General features: G+C 43.2%; 1 protein-coding gene across 3 annotated transcripts; it reads left to right on the top strand.

Annotated features, from left to right (window-relative positions):
- The first annotated feature begins 27 nt into the window (after positions 1-27).
- On the top strand, positions 28-25834 carry DCUN1D3 (defective in cullin neddylation 1 domain containing 3). 3 transcript variants are annotated; one of them, XM_032125869.1, is made up of 4 exons: positions 28-129; positions 10672-10747; positions 15475-16007; positions 17903-25834. In XM_032125869.1, the coding sequence occupies exons 3-4, from the start codon at positions 15577-15579 to the stop codon at positions 18384-18386; spliced, it is 915 nt and encodes a 304-aa protein (XP_031981760.1). In that variant the 5' UTR covers positions 28-129; positions 10672-10747; positions 15475-15576; the 3' UTR covers positions 18387-25834. The 3 variants fall into 3 exon arrangements, with proteins under 3 accessions (XP_031981760.1, XP_031981762.1, XP_031981761.1); XM_032125870.1 differs by lacking the exon at positions 28-129 and adding an exon at positions 9794-9879; XM_032125871.1 differs by lacking the exon at positions 10672-10747 and having other exon boundaries at positions 35-129.
- The last annotated feature ends 589 nt before the right edge of the window (positions 25835-26423 follow it).

Here is a 26423-nt window from a genome sequence, read left to right as displayed (position 1 = left end):
TCTCGTCACGGTACGTCACGGTACGTCACGGCACGTCACGTTACGTCACGGTACGTCACGGTGCGTCCGCCAGCTGAGCGCTCGCCCGGAAGTGATGCGGCGGAGGCAGAGCCGCTCGGCGCCGCGGAGGTGAGTGAATTGGACCGGAGCTCTTCCCGTCCGCCCGGGCTGCGGGGGAGCGGCGGCGGGAGCGGCGGGGGCAGCGCGGGGCTCGGCGCGGCTCGGCACGGCCCGGGCGACGGCGGCGGGCTTCGTCCGTGGCCGCCGCGCTGCCCCTCAGCCCCGCCAGGGCCGGTTGGGCTCGAGGGGCCCCGCGCTGTCGCCGCCGCCCCCTCACGTCAGGGCCCCCCGAGCCGCAGCCGTGCAGCGCCGGGACAGCCCGCCGGGAGCGGCCGCACAGGCGCTGCCCCGGTGCCGCAGGCGGGGCGGTCCCGGCCGGGCGCTGCTCCGGATGGTGCCGGTGGGGTCCGGCCCCGCGGTCCCGGGGCTCTCGGTGCCTCCGGGCCGAGCCCACCCCACACTCGTCCCCGTGCCCCGAGCGGCGGTGCTGCCTCGCCCCGGGGTTTGGCTCTCCTGGTTTCCTCCGTTCCGGTGTCTGCAGGGTCCTAACACGTCCCTTACGATGGTCGCTACCGGCGGCCCCGCAGCCCCCCAGGGCCGGGGAGAGCGGCTGCTTTGTTCGGGTGCGCTTCGTGCCCAGCCTTCTCACGTGTCCCGTTAGACCGTGAATGTTCGTAGTGTTTTCAGGAAAAAGACAGAGAAATAAACTGTAAAGCGATTTATTTTCAAGGTAGTTCTCTCTATCTGAGCATACCCCCTTCGCACAGCCGCTTTTTTTTCCTGCTTCAGCTCTTCCTCCCTCCCTTGAACGTGTTTACCCTTCCTGTGCAAGCTGCAATCTGCGTTAATCACTCTCTGGGGCTGTGGTGGTACTAATAAGCTACTCATAACTACTTGAATTATAATTTGCATAATCAGTGTTTCGAGCAAATATTGGTTGGAAGAATATGCCTATCCTATCAGTGCTCTGGTTGTTGGAAAGAATCATTGATTATCTTTTAAATAGTTAACACTGCTGATATGCTGCCCTTCAAAATGTTACATTGATAACTGAACAGGCTGATGCTAAGTGTCAGAATACAGCATTGATCCACAGATGGTATATTTTTTTGAATGGCAGTGTCTGACACGTAATTTAAAGGGGTAATGAGTTAAGTGCTCTGGAAAGAAAAGGGGATATTGCTGTACAAACAAAAAGCACAGAACTGCCCTACCCTTTTGAAAATTACAGGCCTCATTGGCATGGTCTGTCTTTTTTTGAGAGAACAGTTGACCAAAAAACATCATCTGAACAAATTCTGATGTGTTTAAAAAACTCTTTGTTAAACAGTTAATGTGTAGCTACAGTATTAGTGTTTTATTTGGGCTACAGCAATGGGAAGAGAGAGTGTCTGAGTACTCGTGTGCATCTGAACACTGCTGCGCGTTTCCCTGGTGAAAGATAATCCTCAGAAGAGGAAACACAGTCCCTTAGTTAAGATTGCATGTGAAAGTAAAGAGATCTGACCTCGTGTTCTTGTCGGTTCTGTAGTCTGTCCTCAAAGTCTTCCCCACGCAGGTGTGTCATGGTGGTCTGTGGAAAACATTCGCATTTACATGAAAGGCAGCTCACAGTCTAAAGCAAAGGTTTTCTGCGCATCAGCAGAAAAAGGGGAGCTTGTGATCTGTGTTGAATTAGCTCAGATTTGCAAAGTGCAACTGGCTTTACAAACTTACTGCAAATACCGGCTTTTGTAATGATTTCTAAAACTCTGATTATTTCCTAATGTTCCCAATAGCAAGTTGTATGTAGGCATGAATGACTGTAATTCTTAAAAAAAAAAAAGTAACAAAACTAATAACAGGGGAACTTACAGCTTTGGTACTACTTGGCTGCTTTCTTTATGAGACTGACAGCCTGCAATATGAGCTGTAATCAGGACCTTCAAGGCTGTGTAAGGTGCCTTTTCTGCCCAGATTCTTGCTTTATTTTAAAGTTGAGTGTTGTTGTGTTCATAGAAAATTCTCACTGATTTCTGTCAGTAGTTCTTATAATTTGTTGATCTCGGAAATTCATTAATAATTACATCTTGCTTCCATTTAGCATGAATTGTATTGAATAAAGATGATCAGATGAAGGAGTGGCTTTGAGAGAAAACTAAGAACAGCTCTTTTGGAAGACCCTCATTGAAATTAATTGAAGACATATATATTGAACAAGAAGGGCTGCCAGACAATTTGACAGACTTCTAGGATGTGTTCTGACAAATTTGGGAGTGGATAGGGAAGAGGCTTGGTTCTGCTGCATGCTTTAGTTCGGCTTAAGGAACAGGAAGAAGTCCTGTGTGGTGTGTATGGGGCAGTGGGGTATAAAACAGATGAGAAGGGGATGGAAGAAGAAGGGACAGACACAACTCTTCTACACTTGCATTTCCTCATGGCAGAAAGAAATGCACAGAGGGTTTGGATATAGAGATGCACGGCTGCAGGTCGGAGGGAGTGAGAGTGCCCCAGCAAATCTCAGATCTGTCTTACACTGAAGCACTTGATTTTCTTTATTGGTGCCAGGGAAACATTGGTAAATTTAATTTAGAGCCTTGGAGCACTATAAAATCCATCATGATGGGGTTTTGGCAGTTTGTAAGAACTTGCAAATTGCAGAAACAATGTTATTGTTCCATTAGGCGCATGGGTCTGTATGTGAATGTAACAGGAAAACTCTGCTCTGAGTAAGAAGAGGTTATAAAAATAGAAGCATGGGATGTTAGAAAAACAGTCCTTTCTTTCATCCTCATACTTAAAAATACAGAAGGAGCTCAATATTGGTAGCCAGAATTCTTGGAAGACTGAAAGAACAATCTGTAAACACTCGAGGGACTTGGTAGTCACAGGAAGATAAGAGGGAACCCCCCTAACAGCTTCATCAGAATTCCCTGGCTGGGCTCCTTCTCTTTGGCTGCATCTCCCTAGGGGTCTGCATCTTATCTTGCTGGCTTCCTTTCCCCTATTTGCCTCTGACTAATAGGCTTTGTCTTCTGGTTACTGGAAGTCTAGTAAGTTCTTTTGTCTCTTACCCCTTCCTCCTTTTTAAAAATACTAGATTAATGGCTGTAATGTTTTGCAGACTATCTTCATAGGTGACACGGATTAATTGTGTACTTGACTCTTAAGTTACCCAGCAGTAATAACATAGTAACTTGACTTGAAACAATGGTAATTTCATGGCAAATGTTCAAGGCAAATGTTGCCTTCTGGTAAAGTGCCAACTGCAATTTACCCCCTGTAAACATGTGACACAAGTAAACTGTCTGTGCAGATTTTCTCAGTGTCTTCTGTACAGTAAGTCGTCTCGAGTGTGGCTTTTGAAACAGTCAGTGATCTCTCTTTTCTCCTCCCCTCCTTTCTTTTGCCTCTCACTTGAGTCAGGTAATTGCAGATCTGGGTTGAAACCTTCCCAGGGAGTGATGAGGAAAGCCGAGACTTGCAGACTGCTCCCATTGCTCACTGTCACCTTGGCTTCCCCCTTCCCTGAGGAAGGCTCTTGGCGACGGACTGGGGGTGAGCAAATTGGAGAGCCCCAGGGAGGTGGGGGTTGGCAAAGCTAAGGGGAGCTCTGATTTCCCCTGCACAAGTGCCAGTGGTCTTTGTGGTGAGATGAGGAGGTTCTCCTTGTCACGTGTGGCTTTGGTGTGATAGTGTGATGGTGTTTTTACGTTCTGATCTCCGTGCTGACCATAACAGAGCAAGTAGGGAATCAAAGCTTCTTGCCTAAAAGATAATCTGAGAACTGACCCATTTAGGTCTCCAGTTTGTCCATGTGTCTTGGGGGGCAGCTCTCTGGTCCAATGATCTGCATCTTAAAGGAAGCAGAAAATCTGGATTTTAGTTAAAGGTTATTTAATTGCAGTGTTTTGCTGCTAGAAGAATGCCAGTTAGGGGACTACTTAGATGTAAGTATTAAAGAACTCTTTCACAGAACTAGGAATACTGTAGAGGAACCAACAAAAGCATAGGTGGTGAGACAGGATTCCAGTAAAGAGAATAAGCTAGTATAATATTCTGGTGTCTCAGAAAGAATGGTTATAAATGCTGTTCTGTCTACAGCATCTGTCTTGTGAAAGACAAAACTTACTTTGCAAAATGTGAGAATGCTGTTCCTGACCTCCTGTCACAGTTTGTTATTCCCACAAAGTCAGACTGCCAGAGACAGTATGACAGTCGTAGTTGTTTGTTGTCTCACTTTTCCTGTTTAGTGAACATAAGTGGGTTTTTTTCAACCAAAAGGATTATGTGCTCCTGAAATATACCAGTCTTATTTTTGCATCCATGTAGTAGCATAAAGTGACAGTTTTTAGTTCTTACTTTGAGGTTTTTTTTGTGTGTGTAATGCTTTTCCTCCTGCAACTTTGAAACTTGTAATGCAGTCAGTCTTATCCTTTTGTTTTAAAATGGAAAGGGAGGGAGAAAATCATCTTAGTGCCTATGATTATGGGAGGCATGTGTAGCTCAGTAATAGACTCACAAACACAAGTGTCCTCACTCTTGGTTTTGGTCATATGCTGACTGTTCAATATTTTCATTGCCAATGAGTCTGTACAGAAAGCCTCAAGTATTCTGGATCACCATAAAAATGGGTGGCCTGGAGTGCCAAAGATCTGATGTATTCCAGCTTCCAGCAGTTACCTGTGCTTGGAGTTAGTGATTATGTCTCATGAAGTACAGGATAGATACCTACCTGGTTTCTTGTGAGGCACAAAATGTCAAGAGAACTCAAAAATATGTGAAAACTTATGAAAAGAAAAGTGTGTGTTGGTTGAATGCCACCAGATTTCTAAAGGAGAGCTGAGAGTCTGATACAACTGCTGACCAAGTTCAAGTACTCAAAAGGAGCTCCTTTGAAGCTGCTGATATAGTTAGCATCAAAATACTGCAGCATCCTTTGTACAGTGGGAAATGGTGATGCTGTTCACTGCAATAGGGAAGTTGGCACTCAAATCAGGAGAGAGAATTAGGGCTTCAGCAGGTGGCTGTGTGTATTTTCTGCTTTAGAAACTGCAGTCAGTTTAAAAATCCAAGCATATGCTCTTAAAGCACTTTCATATGTCAGTGCTTTCACTTAGAACAATTTGTTTTACATAACTTAGATATGAATCCAGTATTTATGTGGTCAGCTGGTACTGAAGTTCCTACACAACTGCATGCAATGAGTGATTCTTTTGGCTGGCAGCCTGTAAACTGTGTTACACTCACTGAGATGGCCAGTGGCCCTTCTGTAAACTCCTTATGAGCATCTGCTGCCAGCAGGGATCTTATGAGGTGGTCTGGCTCTTGTCTTTAGACTTGTCCCTTCAGTGTTAGGGGCTGTGTGGGTCACTGTTCTCACAACTGCTTTCTGCTGGAGAGGGACACTGTTAGCCAGAACTGCTAGAAGGGCTTCCTTTTTTTGTGTGACTGCTGTCTTTTCTTCATTGTTGAGAGCAGTAAGAAATATGAAGTTATTTACTTACTACAATTAGTTTAAAGCATATCTTATTATTACAGGAGTCACTTGATAATCTACCTGAATTACATTCAGCTGAATGTAATTGGTGAAGGCACCTCAGACACTTCAAGGTGAAGTCTGATAGCTGAACTCAGTGTAAAAGAAAATCTGTGCACACTTAGTTTAAAAGTAAATGTTTTTCTTTCCATTGCCAAGTAGATTGTAGACCGAGGTGGTTTTTCAAAGTTATTCTGGTTTGGCTACAGAGACTTGCAATTTTCCATAGGTTAATTTGCAGAATGGATTGAGCCAGGGTAAGGTAAATATTTGTAGCACAACTACTTTCAGATGCTTTCAGTGGAATGCATCTCTGTCAAATACCCAGGGGTCGTGGTTTCTTTTGGTCCCATAACCTGCAGTTTTGCTGTAGAGATGTGAACTGGTTGTGTCAGCACAGAGTAGCTCTTCCCTTGGCATGAGCTGCTTTAATTATTCATAATACATACCGAGGTGTTAAAGGTCTGTCATGCTGTGCAAAAGTTACAGTGTACCCTGGAAAAATAGTGAAGGATTATTCTTTTACCACCCTTTGCAAATGAAAGGGGAAAAAACACACAAACTCTTGTTAGAAGATAATTTGCTTTTTTGTACATGCTGGACCTTGTATGGCCTTTGACAAGGATCTTGAGGGAGGAGGGGAATATTGGTAGTTTTTAAATGGATGGAGATTAATTCCTCAGGGAATGAACCTTTGTTTTTTGAAGGCGATTGAGTTATGCGCAGTGAAATAAATGAGAATAAATGAGTGACTACGACGTAGGGAATTGGATGGAATCTGGTTTGGGTTGTGGTTTCAGCTTTACTGAAAACTGATGGCATGATCTTGAACAGCCCCGTTGTTTGGCTGTCTTGATTTCCCCTCTGCCCATTGTCTTGCTCATAGCTTAAATAGACTTCTCAAAACAAGTACTGCTGCTGAATTAATTAGTTCATTAATTTATTTACATTACAAAAGCACCTGAAGGCACCCTTCTAAAATTATATTCTGTTTAGCTAACCGGACTTGGGTTTGTTCTTTGAAAAGACAGTAATCCTAACAAATCATTCCACCCACCTAATAAAGTAAGATGAAGCACATAATAGGAAACAATTGAAAACTTTTTAATGGGGCCAAATGGAAAAACAATGAGAAGTAATCAGTAAGGTATTGTGTGGCTAGAGAATGTAAAGAGAAGGGAGGGATTCAAGGATGATGCGTGTGTCTGCTGAAAAAGCTGCTTAAGGAATGTGTCTTCCATAAGAAAAAGTTGTAAGGTGCTTTACTCTTTCTCTGCCTATCATTTTTCACACTATTATTCGTTTTTCCTTAAGCTGGCCTTACACAATTAGCTGCACACAGTGAGCTACAGATCTGAAACATCTGTTCCACTTTTTCTTAAGACTACTTGTTGGACTTTGAACATGAAATGCGGTGTTGTGTGAGTGCACACAGAGTCAGGTGCTCTTCAAGAGTGCAGAAAGTGGGTTTCTTCTGCCCGGTCTTGAGTGGAAAAACCTCTCTTGATGAGCAAGCTCTGGACTTGGAGTGACAGCACACCAGGTTAAGGCTCAGTTGTTTGCTAAGAGACTTTTGCCTGCATCCTGGTGACTGGCGGGGTTGCTGTAGGAAGAGATTTGGTGATAGCTCTGATTCTTGGCCCTGAGACCTGGCTTGGCATTATGGACTGTAAATGTGGTGAAGTTGTTTCTGATTTTTTTGGGGTATTTTTGTACCTGGCCTTCTCTTCCCTGCCAAAGTAGTAAATCCTTTCCAGTATGGCCTTTCTCAGAGAAGTCCACTTTTCATTTGAGAAGGTATTCAGGCTTCCAACATACCTGTTGCCTGGCTTGGTATTCCCATAGACTGCCATGTAGCCTTCTGCCAAGTGGCAGCCAGAACTCAGCATGGTGCCTTTTCAGGTGTCTACTTAACTAGCTTCTACTCTATGCAGGCATGTTCTTAGGATCAAATTTTACCTAGTTTGATCACATTTCTTAAGCTGTTTTGTTTCCAAAGCTCAAACTGAGGCTAATCAGAAATAGTTTGTTATCCTGGTTTGGAGCAGATTGATAAAGTTCTTGTGTATTTGCTCCCAAAACCATAACCTGTCTGTAATTCATTGAAAGGTTCTTCAACTGCAGGAAGCCTCACAAACTAATAATTCATTTCAACTAATTGCAGCAGGACTTTCCTGCTTTTAGACTTCCTCTTGAGTAACTTTGCATAAATGTATTTGTGCAGCAGTGGTGCGGAGCAGATCAGTGTGACAGACTGGTACTAGCACAGTGCTTGGTTGAGGATGTGGTGAGGTGTGTTCTGGGCTCCTGAGAGTCCATTATATGCCATTGTGCTGCACTCAGAATGCTTCTGCTGAGAAAGTTTCATTGCAGGTTAAGGCTTGAAATAAGCAGTTCCCATAACATGCTGGCTTTGACTGAAGTTTGTTTTATGCTGTAACACTTGTGCACAAAGTGCTTTGGTATTGTAGTGTAGAACTGAAATGCACAGTGAAAGCTTCCACATGTAGCACTGATCCTTTCAATTTCTGCCTGTTGAAGAGGGAAAAAATACCACTGATTCTTCACTGATTCCCCACATGGGAGAAAAGAAAGTTACCTTTGGTGAGAAAGCTGCCTGCTCTTACCTCTGGGCAAGCTGCTGAGGGTGTGGAGGGTCTGCACTGATCCTCACAGCCAGTGTCAGAGCAAAGGGGCTTAGACACAGGTGCGAAAAGAGGCAGGTGAGCGAAACAAAGGCCTCCATAATCCCGAGGGTCCACACTGTTTACTTACTTACATTTCCCTGTGGGTTGCTGAGGGATTGCTAACGAGCAGTGCAGGCTGTTGTCTGAGTTCCTGTGCTGTGGTGTTGTTGCTCCACAGCAGCGCAGGGGGAGGGATGTTGGCGACCACAGCATACGGCTACACCGTGCGACTGTGGCCCAAGGACTGAACCGAAACCTGTGCCACCAACGTGCTGATGCTTCTCTCCACCCCCGCTGCAGTCACTGTACATGGTTTAGGATGTAGTCAGTCAGCCACAGTGCATTGCTGTGCTATGACAGCCTTTAAATACAGCCTTGAAGAGCTCGATCTTTTAACTGCTAACTCATACTAACTTTTTATTCCATATCCTATAATTGTGTTTTCAAAGTTTACACATGTTACTACATTAAAAAATTTTAAAAGGTTAAATGGACAACTTGGAAGGCCAGAAACATAAAGAAAGGGGAAGGAAGAATTGTAACTGGTGGTTCTAACAGATGTTAAAATTTCTGGCTCCAGTCAGTGTGTGTGTGTGTGTATAGGTCAGCCAACATGAAAATTACTTCAAACAACCTGAAAAAGTTTGGCTTTTGCTGGGTAGGGCTGATCTCCATCAGATTCAGCTTCTTTTGAACTTGAAATAAGTATTTGCTTCCAGTACGTGCAGTAAGTCAACTGGAAATGTAGATTTGGTGGATCATAGATCTTTTCCAAAGAAATACAAATATGTTTGAAAAGTAGTTTATTGCAAAAAGTTGCCATGACAATGATTTTTCAAAATGTGAACTGTAAGATGTTGCTTCTCAGTTTAGGTTCCTGGGGAATGAGGCTGCACAGCACCCTGTGTCCCTCCCTTTTCTTCTTTCCTCCCTGGTGATTTATAAAAGGAATTATGTAGATGCAGAAGGCCAGAAGAAATTAACATAGATGTGCCAGATGTTACATTTTTTTAAATTCTTGAAATTCATGGGATGCTACGGTCAAATAGGAAGAAATTCAAGCTAGTACTTCCACCGGGAGAGAGGCAGACACTCCTCTGCTTCCCTGCACATTTAAGTTGGCTGGTGGCTGTGCACCCACAGGAGTGTCTGCTAAAAGAGCTGTGAAGCCCTGGAGGAGGGAAAAAGGGTGGTTGGTTGTTGGTGGAAGATGAAGTTTGAGAGCAGAGTATATAAACCCAGTGTGGAGTAGACTTTTTGGTCTCCATCTCAACAGTAAGTGCCTAAAAATGGTTCAGTGGAGATATGTTTTTGCTCTGTGTGTGTATATGAGTGAAAGTACCACCCCAGAGTTTCCAGGCATTTTGAAATGTTTGGGGCTTTTAAAGCTCTTATCAACAGCTTTGGTCTAAAGCAGGTTTTATGTGTCAGTCAGATTTTCCTAATCCACGTATAGGATTCAGGTTCGGGGAAAACTCATGTGGAGATTGGCATGTATGACAAGACCTTGTTTTATGGTTGTCCTTCTACATTGAGCCCCCTCCTTCTGCTGCAGAAAGCTCTGAACAAGCTAATGTTCCTGCTTGTTTCCTAAGAAGTCAATCTCCTGTAAAGGTAAGTATGCAGCAAGGCAGCTTTTGATCACCTGTCTGCTCCCTAGGTGTACTAAGAGCTGTACAGATGTTTTAGTGTTTATGTTAGTATGGTAGAGCAGGGGAGCTTTGCCAGAGATTTCTTGTTTGTTGTGTTTTTCTTCTAGATCAGATGCAGAGGTGTTGACTAGGGGCTGCAGTTGCAGCTCTTGCTACACAAACCAGACATACCTCTGTCTGTCATTTCTTCAGAGGTTCCTAGTTATACAGCAGAGCTGTGAATTTAAGAGAAGTGAAGTTGAGCCAGCTCGACTGAACATGGGAAAACAAACATGGAAAAGAATGTGCTAGAGAATGAAAAAAGAGAATTACTCTCCAGACCCAAATTATGCTTTGCTAGGTAGCAGCTGTCTGGCATTCACAGATTAAACAGCGCTCAGCTAACATGCAGTGACAGTGATAGCATGTCCTCTGCTTTGCTTTGAGTGCATGAAACGAGGAATTAACTCTGCCATCCTGAAAGCCATAAAAGTATCCGGAAGCGTCTATTTACTCCTAACAAACATTTGAATTTGTCTGTTGTTTTCAGTACCTGTTCTATGGTTTATATGACAATGCAGAGTTAATGGTGTTAATGCTACTTTATAAGTCAAAAAAGTGAAGTAGTATTTTATAAAATGACTCTTTGAACAAATGGAGTTTGGCTCTGAATGGTTTTATTAAATACACAGTTGGTTCTCAGTGATTTGGTGCATTTCATGGTTTTCATAGCCTCTCCTAAATGTAAAGATTTGTGTGGTCTTTTGTCTTCCAGCATTCTATGTGGAACCCAGGGAGCCTAAAGGAAGCTGTGCAGCTAGTGGAATGATTCCCTGTGTAGCTGAAACTAAGTAAGTATTAGATGTTTGCTTACAAGATCACTTGTCCAGCACAATTGTTAGAGCAGCAATTGCTTCTGCTTCAGCAGTGGCAGTGATCCTCTCCTGCCTCCCCAGTGGGAAGCTCTGTGTATCTGTTCAGAGTTGGAAACAGACAGAGCATCCATGATGCTGTTCCCTACTCTCAGCTGTTTTTCAAGTCAAAAAGTCATGTATCCCTGTCCATTAAAAGGTAGATAATGCACAGCGGAATTCTGTAAAATTCTTGCAGACTATGCTCAAGTGTTTGTGAAAAGCTGAGGCTGGGTTGAGGCTTAGTTAAGCTCTAGCAATGTTGTCTTTGCCTTAGCTAGTGCAATGCTACTTGGAAAGGGATTTAGTGGTTGGCTGAGCTGTCTCCCCTTTTGTTATGAGATTTCCTAAATTTGTCTTCGAGGTCTTCTTGAACGTATGGAAAGTTTTTCCCTCTATTCTCTTGATACTTTCTGTGTTTTGAAACTCATTATAAATACCTTCTGATGCAACACTTTATTAAACAGCATAATGCTTGTTTTGCTTGTTATTCTCTGGACATATCCAATAATTTCTATTGCTACAATAACATCAGTCATTAAAGAAAAATACAGGGTTACTTAAATATCTCCTTTGCATCTTCTCTCCTCCTGCCAGCTCCCCCCCACTTCATTGCTGCTGTTTTCAATTGTTCCACGGTGTGCCTGTATGATTGAGAGTTATTACTGAGTCACTTTGTTTTGCTCCCTTCAAATTTGGGTTATGTGTGATCTGGTCACTTGAAAATGGAGGAAAAATGCTGCAAATTCCTTACAGCACTTAGAAAGAAACCCCACACAAAACCCTCACCAAATCAAAAAGCCCCACCAAGCATTAGCTAAGGCCTTTGTAATCTTCTCTAGGTTTTCATTTAATGTGTGGGGCCATATGGCTCTGCACATCCTTTGTTCTTAGAGGGTGACTTTCCTTTAGCTGGCTGTATTCACCAGCACTCATCTTCCTGTGTTCCCAGCTGCTGACTCCTTTCTAGAAAGGTGCAGAGAACGTCATTGTGGATCTCTGCTTTGCAGATCCTGTGATGTGGAAGACGGCCTCATGGGCATCTTGGTGATTCATATGTACTGGAGATCATTGCTCAATACTTTTCTGAGTAATAGACTTCTTTGGGAGCACTGCATCCTGAAGTGCTGAGCGCATTCCAACCTTAGCCCTGAATTTTGATCCTTTTTAGTAGAATGGCAAAAGTAGCGGTCACTGCTGCCTTTTATGTCTTGCTTTTATGCTGCACAAGCCTGTTAGTAATTTTGCTTTTGGGCACTGATCCTTCTGGGAATTGGTGCTTTGCCACCAGTCCGGTGTAACCTTGGGGTACACGAGAACTTTATACTGGCAGTTCCTGACCCAGCTGGGAGTGATCTCTCTGCAGCTCCCGGCGCTGCTGCAGCCGGGACACTCGCTGTGCTCTGGAGCCGAGCGCACGGCCCTGTTCACCTTCCTGAGGGTGCTCTCTCCCACTCCCTGAACGCTGCCTTCACTGCAGCTCCTGATGCTGCAATTAGATCCTCTCTCCAGCCTTCCTTAACAAAAGGGCCGGCTTCTCCCACTTGTTTCTATCTCCTTCCGAGGCTCTTGTTCCTTTCATGCCTTGAAACCTGAGTCATGTAGGAAGCGGAGGTGACTAGTTAGTGAAGTGGATCCAGCTCAGCGAAGGCAATTTACAAAAGGGTAACTGATGGAGTGCCAGAAGACTTTTCTCTTACAAAACCAGATACATGCACAAGCTGCCAGCGGATGCAGTCTGGATTTTTTTTTCCCGAGCTGGTTTTGCTATTTTTGGGGTAGAATGCTTCTAAGTATCTGGCACATGGCATCAAGTTTCATGTAGAAGAAAAGTGAGGAATTTCAGCAACTGTACATCAGTATCTTCTAGTGTTTGTTCATAAGGAGTAGGATTGTGCTCTGAAAACCTCCTCAGCAGGGGGAGGAGGAAGGAAGAACTCAGTTGCTGCAGGGAAGAGCAGCGCTAGCAGTGCCCAGGCAGTGGCTGTTCAGGAGCAGCATTCAGCTCTTTGTAAGGCAAGTAGGAGTACAGGAAATGTGTTTGTTAGAGGGGTACGATGTGAGGGAGGTGGTTAGCTTGCGCTCTAGGGGCTAATGCTATTGGGCTTGCTTGTTTTTGAAAACTGCTCGTGGGACACTTCTTCCTTCTATGTATTGTAATGCTCTTTTTGTGACAGCTAATGTCTTTAAAACCCATCAGTTTCATCACATTGGTGATGTCACTTTGTAAACCTGAACATGAGATTGTTATCATCGTTAATACAAGCTGTTGCTTAGGAAGCATGACAGCATGAGTCACTTGTATTAGGAAAATTATGGACACAGTCTTGCAAACTGCCTTTTTTTAAAAAAAGCCCTTTAAATTGGGATTCCTCGAGTGAATTCGATTAATCTGTCAATTATGATGTGTGTGATTTGACTACTTTAGAGGAAAGTACTGTTCACTAATAGGCAGCTGTTCCTTAACCTTCCCACAGGGAAAAGCTGTTCCAAATCACAATAGCTAATAACTGCTGTTACATCTTTGAGCAGAAAGTTTTCTATACTACCTAGACTCTGCTTTAAGCTCTAATACTAGTCTGTACTCAGGATTTTTTATTCTGTTCTTTTACCTGCATGCTTTTCTCTAAAGAAAAATCTGTCCAGTGTGGTGCTAGCTGCCTCTGAGAAACTGATGGAAGAACAAGAATTAGTGTAGATTGAGCATTTGAGTTCTGATGAATTTAAAGATGGGGAGGGGGGGAAAAGCTGGTATGTGGGAGTTAATCACTAAGCAGTTTTTACACTGCCTACTAATATCCTGTTTGTTTTGGTGTAATGAAATAATGACTGGTGTAGACTGGAGAGGACGATGTTACTCAGGCACCTGGCAGCACAGAAATCAGTGCCAGGCTGTGCTTTGCAACTGACAGAGCTGTGAAGAACTAACGACCAGTGAAATTGTCTTATGGATTGTTTATATTGACATGCATATTTTTATGAATCCTTTAAAATAACTATTTTTAGTGATTTTAATTTTTAAAAATTGTTTTAATTAAAATATTTATTGAACACATTAAATCAAACTTTGCTTGCCTGTAAAAATGATGCTGCAAAGTTCATCTTTAAAGCATTGTGATGAAAGAATATATAATATGTTTGTTCCTTTGGCTTCTTAAAAAAAGGTATTTGTTAGTTTTGTGTATGGGTTATGTGCTTAAGAAAAGGGACTGGGGAGGGAAAGGGAAGCCAGGTAGTGAAATCCAGCATCTTGGCTGTTGTAGTTCCACTGGCAAAATTTTTTGCTTATGAAGCTGCACAGGTGCTGTTTTGTCAAAACAGGTATAATGGCTGAGAGAAGATTTGTTTTTGTAATCCTAATATCTGAGAATTCATCTGTACTTGCTGCTGCTGTTGGTTTACAGCTTAGAAGAGGGGTTCAGTCTCAGTAAAGCTTTGCCCAAGAAAGAATACAGTAAAACTGACATGACAGCTATTGTATTTCTTGATTTTTAAATTTTTGTCTCTCTTCTTTCTTGTTCTAATTCTAAACTGGAAGCTGTACACAAAGTCAAGGCAATCTGTATGTTTGAAGCTTTTGCCTAACTGACAGCAGAGGTGAAATGCAAATAAGTGGGTAAAGGAGGAATATGATAAGCAATTGCTTTCTTGGAGCTGACATTTCTGAGAAATGGACTGTCCATGGTGTGGCTGCTCGCTGATAGGACAGTGTCAGAGTGTTAGCTTGGTTTTAACAGGGAAAATTGGAGAACCCTTTTCTGTGGTTAAAATATCTTTTCCAAATATGCAGGGCTTTGTGATCTATAAAAAGAGAGTATGATGAAATCATTTCGGCGTTTTAATTTTTATTTTAAAAAAAACCCTCTGAACTGGAATTACTACTTCTTATCTGCATGTGTGTCTGTCTGAAGAAGTTTCATTAAGGAGACCCCCTCCCCTGTCTGTCTCCTTACCTGAAGGGAGGAGCCCACTTGAAACAATGAACTGTTCCTGAACACCCTCTTGCATAAGAAGTGTTGCCTCCTTTCTGCAAACACATTCTGTGTATATTTTAAGTACAAAAATCTAGATTCCAAACTCTGTTTAAAAACAAACACACAACTTCCACTCTCTCTCCTCCTCCCAAAAAACAGCCAACAGCCAGCTCCCTCCTCCCCACCTCCTTGAGAAGCCCCTTTTGCTGGTTTGCTGAAGGTACAGTCTAGATCCAGTGCTTAGGTCTCTGCCAGGTTGTCCCATCACTGTCCCCGTCCTTCCTTCCCTGCTTTGTTTCAGTGTTTTATATTCTATATATAAAGTGTGGGTATACTTTTAAAAAACATTTCCTTTAAAATATTTCTGGGTTAGACGAGTCTGTCGCGATGAAGCCTGTACATGAATCAACCTCTTTGTAACCTATGCTGCAGTAAGAATTTTAGGAATTTCCTTTATTAGGACCCGTTAGTATAGTGCAGCCACTGAGTGAGCTGCATTGCTTTCTAGGTAAAACAGCCTGAAATTGCCTGAAATTTATGGCATATACCAGCCTTGTGTACACTGCTCCTTTGCAGTACGCAAACCTTAAATATCCTGAAGTCGGTCGCTTAATGGCAAATGTTATCCCACATTTAATACTTCAGATATTCTTTGTAGAAACACAGCAGTTTGACTCTGAAACTGTTTTTCAGGTTAGCTGAGCGCTGCTAATGGCATGGTGAGATGTGTTGAAGAGCAGCTGCGAGGGTGTCCAAGGGCAGGGGGACCGCGCTAGGAGCTGGGCTTGCAACATCATGGGCCAGTGTGTCACCAAGTGCAAGAATCCTTCTTCTACCCTTGGCAGCAAAAATGGGGAAAGAGAATCTGGCAGCAAGTCCCACAGCAAGAGAAGTGCAGTCCACAAAGACGACCATGGCTCAGCTTGCGGGAAGGCTTCAGGAGACATTCTTGTGAATGGGACAAAGAAAACAGATGCTGCCGTTGAGTCCAGTCAGCCTCCGACGTTTTCTGGAGATACAAAGAAAGACTCTGTTTGCAGTGCAGAGGAATCTTCTCTTCAAAGGATTGGGGAGTTATTCAGGAGGTATAAGGACGAGCGGGAAGATGCCATACTGGAAGAAGGAATGGAACGATTTTGCAATGACCTCTGTGTTGATCCCACTGAATTTAAAGTACTAGTTTTGGCTTGGAAATTCCAGGCTGCTACCATGTGCAAATTTACAAGGTTAGTTCTTGTAGAACTTGTAATTATTTTCATATGTTAAGTGTATCCTGTCAGCAGTACATTGGAGAGACAGCCTCATTAGCTTCACTTACTTATTTCTTCTAACATTTGTATTTTGATCAAATTAATTCCTACCACTGCAGAAGGTAAGCTTTGTATTGTCTTCTTTTCCCCTTCCCCTCACACTGGATTTCAGATGATGTGGTTTTGGCCATTATGCTGCTTGTGATGAACAGTGTAGTGAGATTCTGTAGACATTAATTTATTCCTGATTTACCAAAAGCAATTTACTGTATCCAGCATTATCATGGTGATGAGATTGGACACTGAAATTAATTTTTCCTTTAAAGTGATGTGAGATTCTTTAGTAATTGCTACTAACTCTGTTAACAGTCTGTGAAAGAATGACAGAATTGTTCCTGTGCAGCCAGTGTTACACTTAATGTCTTTTTCCAAGAGTAATCCTGTTAAAGCATAGAGAGGGAAGGAAATGTGAGGGTTTTGACACTGGTAGCTGTTTCATACTGGCTGACAAATGATTGCTGTTCAAAGTGCTGTCTGCCCTGCTGGACAAGGGCCTCAGTCAGCAGGCTGACAGCATGTGTGATGCTACAGGAAACAATGGACGGGCTAAAACTTACCCCACAAAGCCCACAAGCAAACCCAAACTGCAGCAGCCTCCCCCAGCTTGATTAGCAATGTCCAGGTAAGAGCAAGTAAAGACTGCCTACAAGACTTGCAGGGAGAGAAGGAATTTTTTTGTTTTTTGGTCTACCTAGATTGGTTTGAGTAATGCTGCCTATTTTTACTGAGCTTATAACTTTAAAAATTACTTTGGTGTTCAGAGCTTTGACCCAAGCCTCTGCTGTGCACTGAACAGCATCTTCAGAGTCTTTGTGGCTGTGGGTGTGTGTCAAAAGGATGAGTTACTCTGGAATGCAAATGTGGATTTACTGGAGGCTGGCGATGCAGGTATTTGCTAAGATGGTAAAGGAATTGTAAGTAGTGTCTGTGATTCTGCACAGCTACCATGAGTATTATAAACGGGTTTTAATTTCCTTGGGGAGGACAAATCTAGTGGTGAGAGGTTAGATTTGTTGAAGGGCATGCTCCATGGTACAGGTGCTGATGGACTTCTTCCATCAAGGAAAACAGCGTGGTCTGTTCTCCTGAGTGCTGCTCCATCTCTTGTCTTCCCTCGTGTGTCAGCCTGCTGGCTCTCCTGGCTGGCTGTAACACTTGCACAGGAGCATCAGAGAAACTGGAGCTAAAGGTGTACCCACTTGGTACAGGACTGGTGCTTCGAGCAGTGTTGATACATTGTGCTGTAGCCCCTGTGATGCCGTGCTCCCTTCCATGCTCTCAGCAAGTGCCTTGCTGACCCACACCAGTGGCTCCCTTTTGGTTTTGCAGGCTGGAAGAGCAACCACAAACCAAGGAAAAGCAGAAGTGAACTGCACTGTCTCTTGCAAATAGCTCACCCAGAGCATGGGCATTTAGCCATGGGCAGTATTGAATCAAGTTGGGGTAACATTTCAAACATATGGAATTTCTTCTGTGGTAAATTAGATTCACTTGTTAATGTGAAAGGCGTTCCAGGATGTGGAAATGTCCAGAAAAGCCAGAGAGCAGAATCTTTGAGAGGCTAACAGTGCCCCAGCAGACCTGGGGGCTGTGTGTGGTTCCCCAGGCCTTAAGGACTTGAGGCCTTGGGACCATCTCTCTTTCCAGTAGCTCCCCTTGCCAAAACCTTTGTGCCACTGGGTCTGAGGGTACACCTTGTCTTGTCCAGGTGGTCCTCTTTGCTTTGATGCAGCTGAACGGAGACGGGACGTGTTCGGCACGCGAGGTCAGTGGGAAGGGCTCACTCTGACTTCTCTTCTCTTGCTTAACAGGAAGGAGTTTTTTGACGGCTGCAAAGCAATAAATGCAGACAGCATTGATGGCATTTGTGCAAGGTTCCCCAGCCTCCTAAATGAAGCCAAGCAGGAAGATAAATTCAAGGATCTCTATCGTTTCACCTTCCAGTTTGGCCTGGACTCTGAAGAAGGACAGAGGTCGCTACATCGGGAAATAGCCATTGCCCTTTGGAAATTAGTCTTCACCCAAAACAAGCCCCCTATTTTGGACCAGTGGTTACACTTCCTAATCAAGAACCCCTCAGGAATCAAGGGAATCTCCCGGGACACGTGGAACATGTTTCTAAATTTTACTCAGGTGATTGGACCGGACCTTAGCAACTACAGCGAGGATGAGGCCTGGCCGAGTCTCTTCGATACCTTTGTGGAGTGGGAAATGGAGCGAAGGAAAAAGGAAGAGGAAACCAAATGTATTCTGTCCTCGGACACAGAGGGCCTGTGTGCAGACAAACAGACTTAGCGGCGGCCGAGCAGCAGTGACAAAAGCGACTTGTTGCCCTTCATGAAATGTAAACTCTGGATGTTTCTGGAAATTACCGAGGCTCCAGATTTTTCTACTTTACACCTTTTTCTGCCTTGTCTTTGAAAGGGCTCTAAAATGCTGTATCATGTTTTAGGCACTTTCTTAATTTTGGTTATTCCTTTTATTCTTGCCCTGAAATATTTGACCCTGGCTACAAGTTAAGCATTTTTGGTTTGTTTGTTTTTTTTTTTTCCTAAGACTTCAGATTAGTATAAATAAGTCTGATACTTCTTGCACAATGTAGATCTTTTTAGTTAGGTTAAATTAACATTGCTAAATTATACAGTGCCAGATTAAGTTTTTCATACTACATCTGTCAGGGCAGGTCTGTACTGTGTGTAGTGCTGTTTACATTGTTGAAATTTTAGGCTGTAATAATTTTAAGGTTTTATACCAAGATGAACAGCAGTGTTAACTATAAATGCATTAATCCTGGGTAATAAGGCTCTAAAAACCAACATAAGCAACAGCTTTTTGTAATATGGCTAATTCCCATTTTGAGCTAACTCCTAGTGAAGGAGTCCAGATCATTCCTTTTTTTGGACTTTCAAACTAAATGTTGGGATTGTTTTATAAAATTACTGTACCTGTCAGTCAACTGAGTGGTAGATGATGATTTGTATCTAAATCTCTTTACACATTCATGTAATAAAAGAGCAGTACTACCTCAGTTTTATTGAAAGTGGACTTGTTGATGGACTTCCATTTTCTCTGGAAGTTGTATTTTTGTGGTTACATGAGAATATTTTTACTTGACTAAAAGAACCAAAGGTTCTGCTTCTTAAGTTTGCTAAACATTGACAGAAGCAACACACAAATCCTAAGTCTTCAAGGAAAACTGTGGTATAATTCTGCTTTAACTTGTTTGATTTATACCTAAAGTATTACCTTACTTGTCTGGCAAGCACAGTACTTCTATGTAAGGAACTATCTTTTGCATTAATATTGACAAACCAATTTTTTAAAGCATATGTTTAATTGCTAAATTGCAGTTAATACTCCACACTTTCTGGAGCAACAATATTGGCATCTGATGAAAAAGTGAATTCTTAATGTGTTCTTAATGACAACAGTGTAGATGAGTCATTTTTAGACTGATTTGATAATACTTGGATAGGAGTCAATTTATTATTTTACAATGCCTGTATTGGGACTATTTGCCTGTTGAAATTGTTGTGACTTAAAGGGAGTTTTATTAACACTGGTTGAAACTTTTTTGGTTATTGATGCTACCTTTTTTAATTTTAGTATGTCAACTTTTTTACACCTTTTGGTAAAAGGATTGATTGCCAAGGCTTTCTCTATAGCCAAGTGCTGGCTTAATGAATTTGATACACTTCCGTTACACACTGTTTATTTTCAGAGCTGCATTTCAGGATCATAAAACAACTTCAGCTGAAGAAAACAAAACCAAAACAAAAAAATTCTGGACAGTCATCCATAGCATCTAATGGCTTTTGTGATATAAGGGTTTTAAAGCTAAAGGGAAACAGGTGTTAAGTGGTGAGCTTGTCACCAGGTCTAGGATGTCAGCTTTGCATATCTGCTGTGCCCCAGGGGGGTTAGCAGAAACAGGAGTAGGATCTGCCCGAGTTCTGGGACTGGCTTTGCTGGTGTGCAGCCCTGTAGTAGCTTGGCTCGGAGGTCATAAATCACTGACAAAATGTGGGTAGTGCAAACTGTTTAAAAACAAACCCACAAGCCACAGATAGCATCTCTTTCATCTAATAAAAGGAGAGTTTAGTCCATGCTACTTTTGCTGGGAGACAAGCTGTGGAAAACAAATGTGGTTGTTTTAGATGCAGCTGAATCTGTTGCTTTGCAGGAGGAGAACCCTGAAGTTGCTGTTTTTGGGTAAATACACCCAAAGCTTTGTCCTTGCTTCTCTAACCTTCTGTGGCACAAAAGTGTTTGGCAGCAAAACCTTATTCTGATTTGGTGAGCAAAGCAGGCCAAAGCACTCGTGCTGGAATCGTTGAATTTATGGTGAGACTTTTGCTGGTGCTGTTATTTTTAAAAGACTAAAATAAATTTCCCAACAGAGGCTGCTTTGTTAGGAAAAGTTCCAAAAGGAAAATGATTTGATAGTAAATGAAGACTGTATTTGTAAGTTTGAGACTCTTCATTCATTCAGGTGTTAAATGCTTTTGTTCATCCCTTGGTTTTTTCCCCCTAAAGGAAATTTAAAATGTCCAGAATGTGAAGAGTAACTATTCAAATGGGTAGGCAGTGCATGCTTGCACACCAGATCATGGCAGCTTGTGATTTACACCCTAGCATGCAGCAGCTCCAAAGGATGAGGGACAGAGCTCTTTAAGGAAGGTGTTTGTCCTGCAGTTAGAATGTGGACAGCAGTGAGGAAATCAATGTGTAGCACATCAGGCTCAGCCATTTTAATGTATCAGATGTAATACAGCTTCCTTTTAGAGGCAGAGGTGAACACACACGAAGGGCAAAGCTGGTTTCCTGTTGGGAAAAGGACATACCATTGCCAATGGCCGAGTCCCACGTGTTCAGTGTGGGGGACAGCCCTGCTCCTGTTCTGCTGCTTCCAGCCGGGCAGGAGCAACTCCACCCACTGGGCCGGGTACTTGCAAAAATAACCAAATGATCTACCTAGCAGAGTATCACTTATTTTTAGCCTGATTTCAGTCCTTTAATTACAGAATGCACACCAGACCTGTGTCAGTTTTAAACTCCTGAAGCAGGAGCTGAAGGTGCAGCTCTCTGGCAGTGCTGGCAGTGGGCGAGGCCGTCAGACCTTCTCTTGGATTGCCTGGTGATTTTGTGATCCCAAACGAGACTCGCCCGGACTCTGTAATGCTGGGGTGAGGGAGTGGGGTTTGTGTGTGTTTCTGAGAAGTCTTTAATAATATTGGAGCCTCTGAAAATGTGCTTGTTTAATGGTTAAACTGTGAATATCTGTGGAACAGGCCAAATACATTCACTCATCGTTTTTATATAATTTAATTCTTCATTGTGTAGGGCACCGGACTGTAAGTGAGCAGTGATTCTCATGAAATCCTTGAAACCATTGCAACTGTTTCATTTTTTAAAAAATTAGATTATGCATTAGGAAACTTTATGCATGTAGTAAATCTGCTGCAACTTGGGATAAATAACTATAGATAACTATATAGATAGAGTAATATACTGGAAAACTGGTCTGACATCCACAATCTGTGGCATTTTATTGCCTTCTCTTATATGCAAAGAAATACAACTCCTGTAAACTTTAGTCCCTAGTAATAAAACACCACCTACACCATATTACAGTTTGCAACACCTTTAACATTTGGCTTCCATATAAACTGGAGGCTTAATTGCGCTAATTTTTACTCGTGTGGGTGCATTTCTGAGGTCAAAGACTATCTCTCGATTCAAGTAAGGATTTGAAAGATCCCACCCGTAGCTGGCCATAAAACATGACCGAGGAAATGAGTTGGAATTGACCACCAAATTGTGAGTTTACTTGCTGCTGGTGCTATTCTACATGGAGAATTACAGCTTTTTAGTACTGTGCAATCCTAGTGAAAGGACCACAGGAAAATGACTGAAAGTGTGGCAGGTGGCACAGAAGCAGCTGCAGCTCTGGCAGTTGGGACTGTGAGAGCCACTTCCCTGGGCTGGCCCGGCTGATCTCCTGGATCAGCTCTGAACCAGGACAGTTCTCAGCCAAGCACAGTTGAGAGCGTGAAATGAGCTCAGGCTGCTCTGCTGAGGAGGGAGTGGCTCGGGTTGGTGGCAGAGGGATGCAGCCCCTCCTCCCGTGGACCGGGGGTGGTCACAGTGCTGGGGGCAGCAGCAGCTTTACTGGGTGACTTTTATTTCACTCTCTGTGTGTCCATCAGAGCCTGAAGAACCTACGGATCCAGGACTAGCCTGTCACCCGTGGTTCCCAGACCTATGCACTGACCAGTGACCTTAGACTTTTTGTGACACTGTCAACATAACTATTATACTTACAGTTCTAAGCCTTGTATCCAAAAAAAGCCCAGCAAAGTTAAAGAAACCATGTAGTTAATAGCCACCTCAGTTGTGACATAGTTTGTTGGCTGAGGTTACATCATTCTCATTCTTTGGTAAATAATAGTCATTGTGAGTTTCTGGGTCTTGCAGCCTTGTGTTCTGCAGTGTGATCAGTAAATTGGGCACCCAGTTCTTCCCTTGAGCCCACTCTGCTCAAAGTGTGTGCATGTGAATTTAGCCTTTCATATAAAAAAGGAAGATGCTTAACCTGAAACTCAAAATTCTTCAGGGTAGTGCTTCAATATAGAGAAAAACATATTTTTTCAAATAAGTATTAAAGCAAAATGTCTGCTTAAATTTTGTTGTGTGCAAACGAACCCACCAGTGTTAACATTTTCTCTCTGCATTATTGAAGATTGACCCTTTGGTTTTATAGTGTGAACTGAAGTGAAATTCATGAGATTTTAAGACAGAAAGAAGGCTGTAACTCCTTCACCATGAAGTACGTAGGTATCTCTACCTCTTGTTCTTAGACTTGAATAGTTTAAGGCTACCATCCTTTTGTCCCAGGATTTTATGCCTGGATGAGTAATCTATTTTTTTTAATTGACCCAAGTTAAGTATTATCTATTTGCCATAGTTTTGGTATCCTGCATTTAACCTGTATGCAAAGGACCCTTTGGAAGGGGGCCGGGTCAAGCTGCAAGCAAGAGTTGGTCCTCCCGGGTGCTACTTTTGGAGTGCAATAGAGCGAGCGAGCAGAGCTACGTGGCCTGTGGCTCAGGGGCTTCTGTCACCACACCTCCTCTTCCCTGGTCAGGGTGCCTGGACTGACAATGAATTGAAGATGGAGCAGCTGCTCCCCAAGAGGGAGCCATCAGCCTTTTCATTCGCCCTTGAAAAGCTTTAGGAACCCACCTGATGCAGTGCCATGAGTGTATTTTTCTTTTAATCAAAAATACTGTGTTTTGTTCCATGTTGGACTGGACTTGTAACACCCAGCAAAGATGGGAGCTGCGAAAGTGCAAAGGCTGCACTCATCCTTTTTCTCTCTGAGGTCAGAATCATGCTCAGGATAAAACCCTTGTGCTTGAGCAAAGCTGGAGCATTCTCAAGGGAACTGGAGATGCCGGAGTGGCTTCGGTGCTCAGCTGTGTTCATGAATGCATTGGGGGTGTTCTTTTCCATGCAACACATCTGTGTCCTTCCTTTCCTCCCCCAAAGCAAGCTGCAACACAGTTGCTGTCACGGCAAATCCCCCACAGTGCGATGCTGTAGCAACTGCTGCTGCAAGGTTCTTCCAGTGTGAGGGCTGGTTTTGGGGTGTGACCTCTTGCACTATCAGGACGGGCACGTATTTCAAGAGAACGGGGGACATGTGAGATAAAAGGTAAAAGGAGCATGTACGTTCTTGTCCTAACAGCTTGCCTTAAATCACTGACATTGCAGCGGTTCCTTGCTACTATTGCAATCCTCAGTCTTTGAAAATCCAACAGGTTCTGTAGGTAATACTGTTTTTTGTTTAATTTTTAATAAGTTTCTATCTTTGCATAATTGCACTCTTCAGATAAGCCCTTTTTGGATAACATGTCATTTCACACACAGGAAAAAAATCCATCTCCAGTGTTTGTGCTGTAAAGTGTTTCTTTTTTCCCCCCCTGTAAATTATATCTGGACTAAAGGTTGCCTACTGTTGAAGCAGCGTGTTTACTTGAATGTTGCCATTTTATGCAGTTACAGCTGCTGACTCTTGCTCTTCTCTGGGCCCATGACAGTGGAGATTGTGTGACCAGAGGTGGCAAACCTGCACAGAGTATCGGTGGAGCTGAAGGCTGGCTGCTACTCCCATGTGTGTTACATGTTAGAGGACTTCACAGATTAGTGCTCCATATTTTGAAGTTGTGACTTTTTAAGTCATGCTAAACAAAGTTATTTAAAAATACACTTGCTTTCTTATCTGTAAGTTTGAAGTAGTCTTTAAAAAAGAGATGGGCTGGCAGGAGGGTTTTGGGGCCTTGTGCTGTTAGTTGTTGAGTAACTCAAGTTCCGGGAGCCATGGATGGGATTGGCAGGGTTCTGTCCTGTTCGTTTTGTTGGGGTTTCCACTGGCTGGTCTTGAGGGAATGAAGCAACCGCAGGGCCCTGATGGGCTGTGGAGAAGGGTCGGCCTGGGAGCGCTGGTTGGTGCAGCCTCGTTTCTCTCTTGTGGATCGTGAGGCCCCAGTTGAGGCTCGAGTCCTCCCGTATGGAAGGAGTGCACTTTGGTGGTGTTTGCTCCCAGAGAAGGAACTTGGTGTAACTAAGGAAGCAACGGGAGCAGGCTTTGTGTGGCTGTCACTGCGCCTCCTGTGAGCACCGCTCCCTGCTGGGCCTCTCGGCTCCTCAGTAACCAGCGAGGGTGGGCAGGGTCAGATCTGCCGGGCTGGGTGCCGGGGGTGTTTTGCCTTTTCAGACTTACCCAGGAGATAACCCTGTATGAGCCAGTTTTCTCACTCTGGGAAATGATGAATGTGTTGCGTGTCACAGAGCAGCCCCGTGGGTCCTCTTTGGGACAGCAGTATCAGAAGTGCTGTGTAAATGTAATGCTTGAAAACAGCTGGAGTAAATTCTGTTTCGTGTAGGATTTTTTTTCAAGGGGATGCAGCCAAATTTGAAACCTGATCTAGAGGAGAATTGGGAGAATTTCAGGACAATGCATCTACTGAATCCCAATCTACTGAATTGGTTTGTAGTTTTACAGTTACTTTTCTTACATCAAATTTTCTCACCATTGGTGTCTGGAACAGAATGGAAACAGCATCTTATGGAATGTGCAATCTAAGGCACAATGCAAGTAGGGTGTGATAAGAGGTTGTCTTTACTTGATAGCAATCCTGAGTGCAATGTTTTTGTTGTGTCCCTTTTGGAAGAAGAGCATTAAGTACAGTCTGAGGTTTTCCTTTTCTTATAAGCAAAGCATTGGTTTGTCCATTACTGACTTCTTGTGAAATTTGTGCCAGATGTATATTAAATATTTTGGTGCTTTTTCTAATCCAAGCTGCCATTCATTTACCTGTGAGATTATTGTACTTCTGTATATTTAAATGACCAATCCCTTAAAGAAAAAAAAAAAAACCAACAAAAAAAATCCTTTAGTCACAATGTATCCTGACTACTGTAGCTTGTAAGTGTTCCAAAGCTTCTGGGTTTCCTGTATTCCAGTAAGGTCTGAGGGGAGGGGAACAGCTACAGAAATCTCACCCACTGGACGGGGAACTCGCACACTGTTCTGTGCGTTACTGAACAAATGAGTAACATTTGTGGTGTTTACATAACGACACTTTGGTGTTCACTTTTTTGTGCTCAAGCTTTGTACAAAATGTCTTATTTAAAGCTGAAGTCCTTTTTACATTTTTCAATTAAAAAGGGACAAATTACTTATTTTTTCATGCCTATGAATAGGACTCTGGCTAGTTTTATTTGTCATGTGAGTTTCTCAAGCAGGACTCCTGGATGCTCACTGAATCCTACCTAGTCCTTGCAGGGAGGTGACCACATCATTTTTAAGTGTGTGGAAGGAAAACTAGCTGGTTTTTTTCAACTTTGCAGTGCAGGTGTCTGCAACAAGGAGATGCTGAATGTGAACAGCCTGAACAGGAGCAAATCCTTAGAGATGAGTGCTGGGCTCAGTCTGCCCTTCACCCCCTGCCCTGAGCTGCCTGGGGCCCTGGTCTGTGCGGGGCTGGCTCAGCAGCAGGGACTGGCTCTGCTGCTGAAGGCACTGGCTCCCTTTCACATTCTGGAGTAGCATGGATGTTGGTCCTTACACCAGTTTGCAATAGCTGCAGCCAAAGGATGCCAGGCTCACTTGGAGTGACCAAAGTACCTTTTTGTAAGAAAAAAATTGGCTGCATTCATCTTGCTGAATAATAGATTTGACTTTCAGGTGGCTTTAAATTTAGTCTTTAATGACACTGACATGAGCATCTCCTGCCCGCTCACTGCTGCTTCTGGGCTTGTGCTGAA

Source organism: Corvus moneduloides, chromosome 16, assembly GCF_009650955.1.
Source record: "Corvus moneduloides isolate bCorMon1 chromosome 16, bCorMon1.pri, whole genome shotgun sequence".
NCBI lineage: Eukaryota > Metazoa > Chordata > Aves > Passeriformes > Corvidae > Corvus > Corvus moneduloides.
Note: the sequence above shows the minus strand (reverse complement) of the source record. Positions and strands in the feature narration are given on the sequence as shown.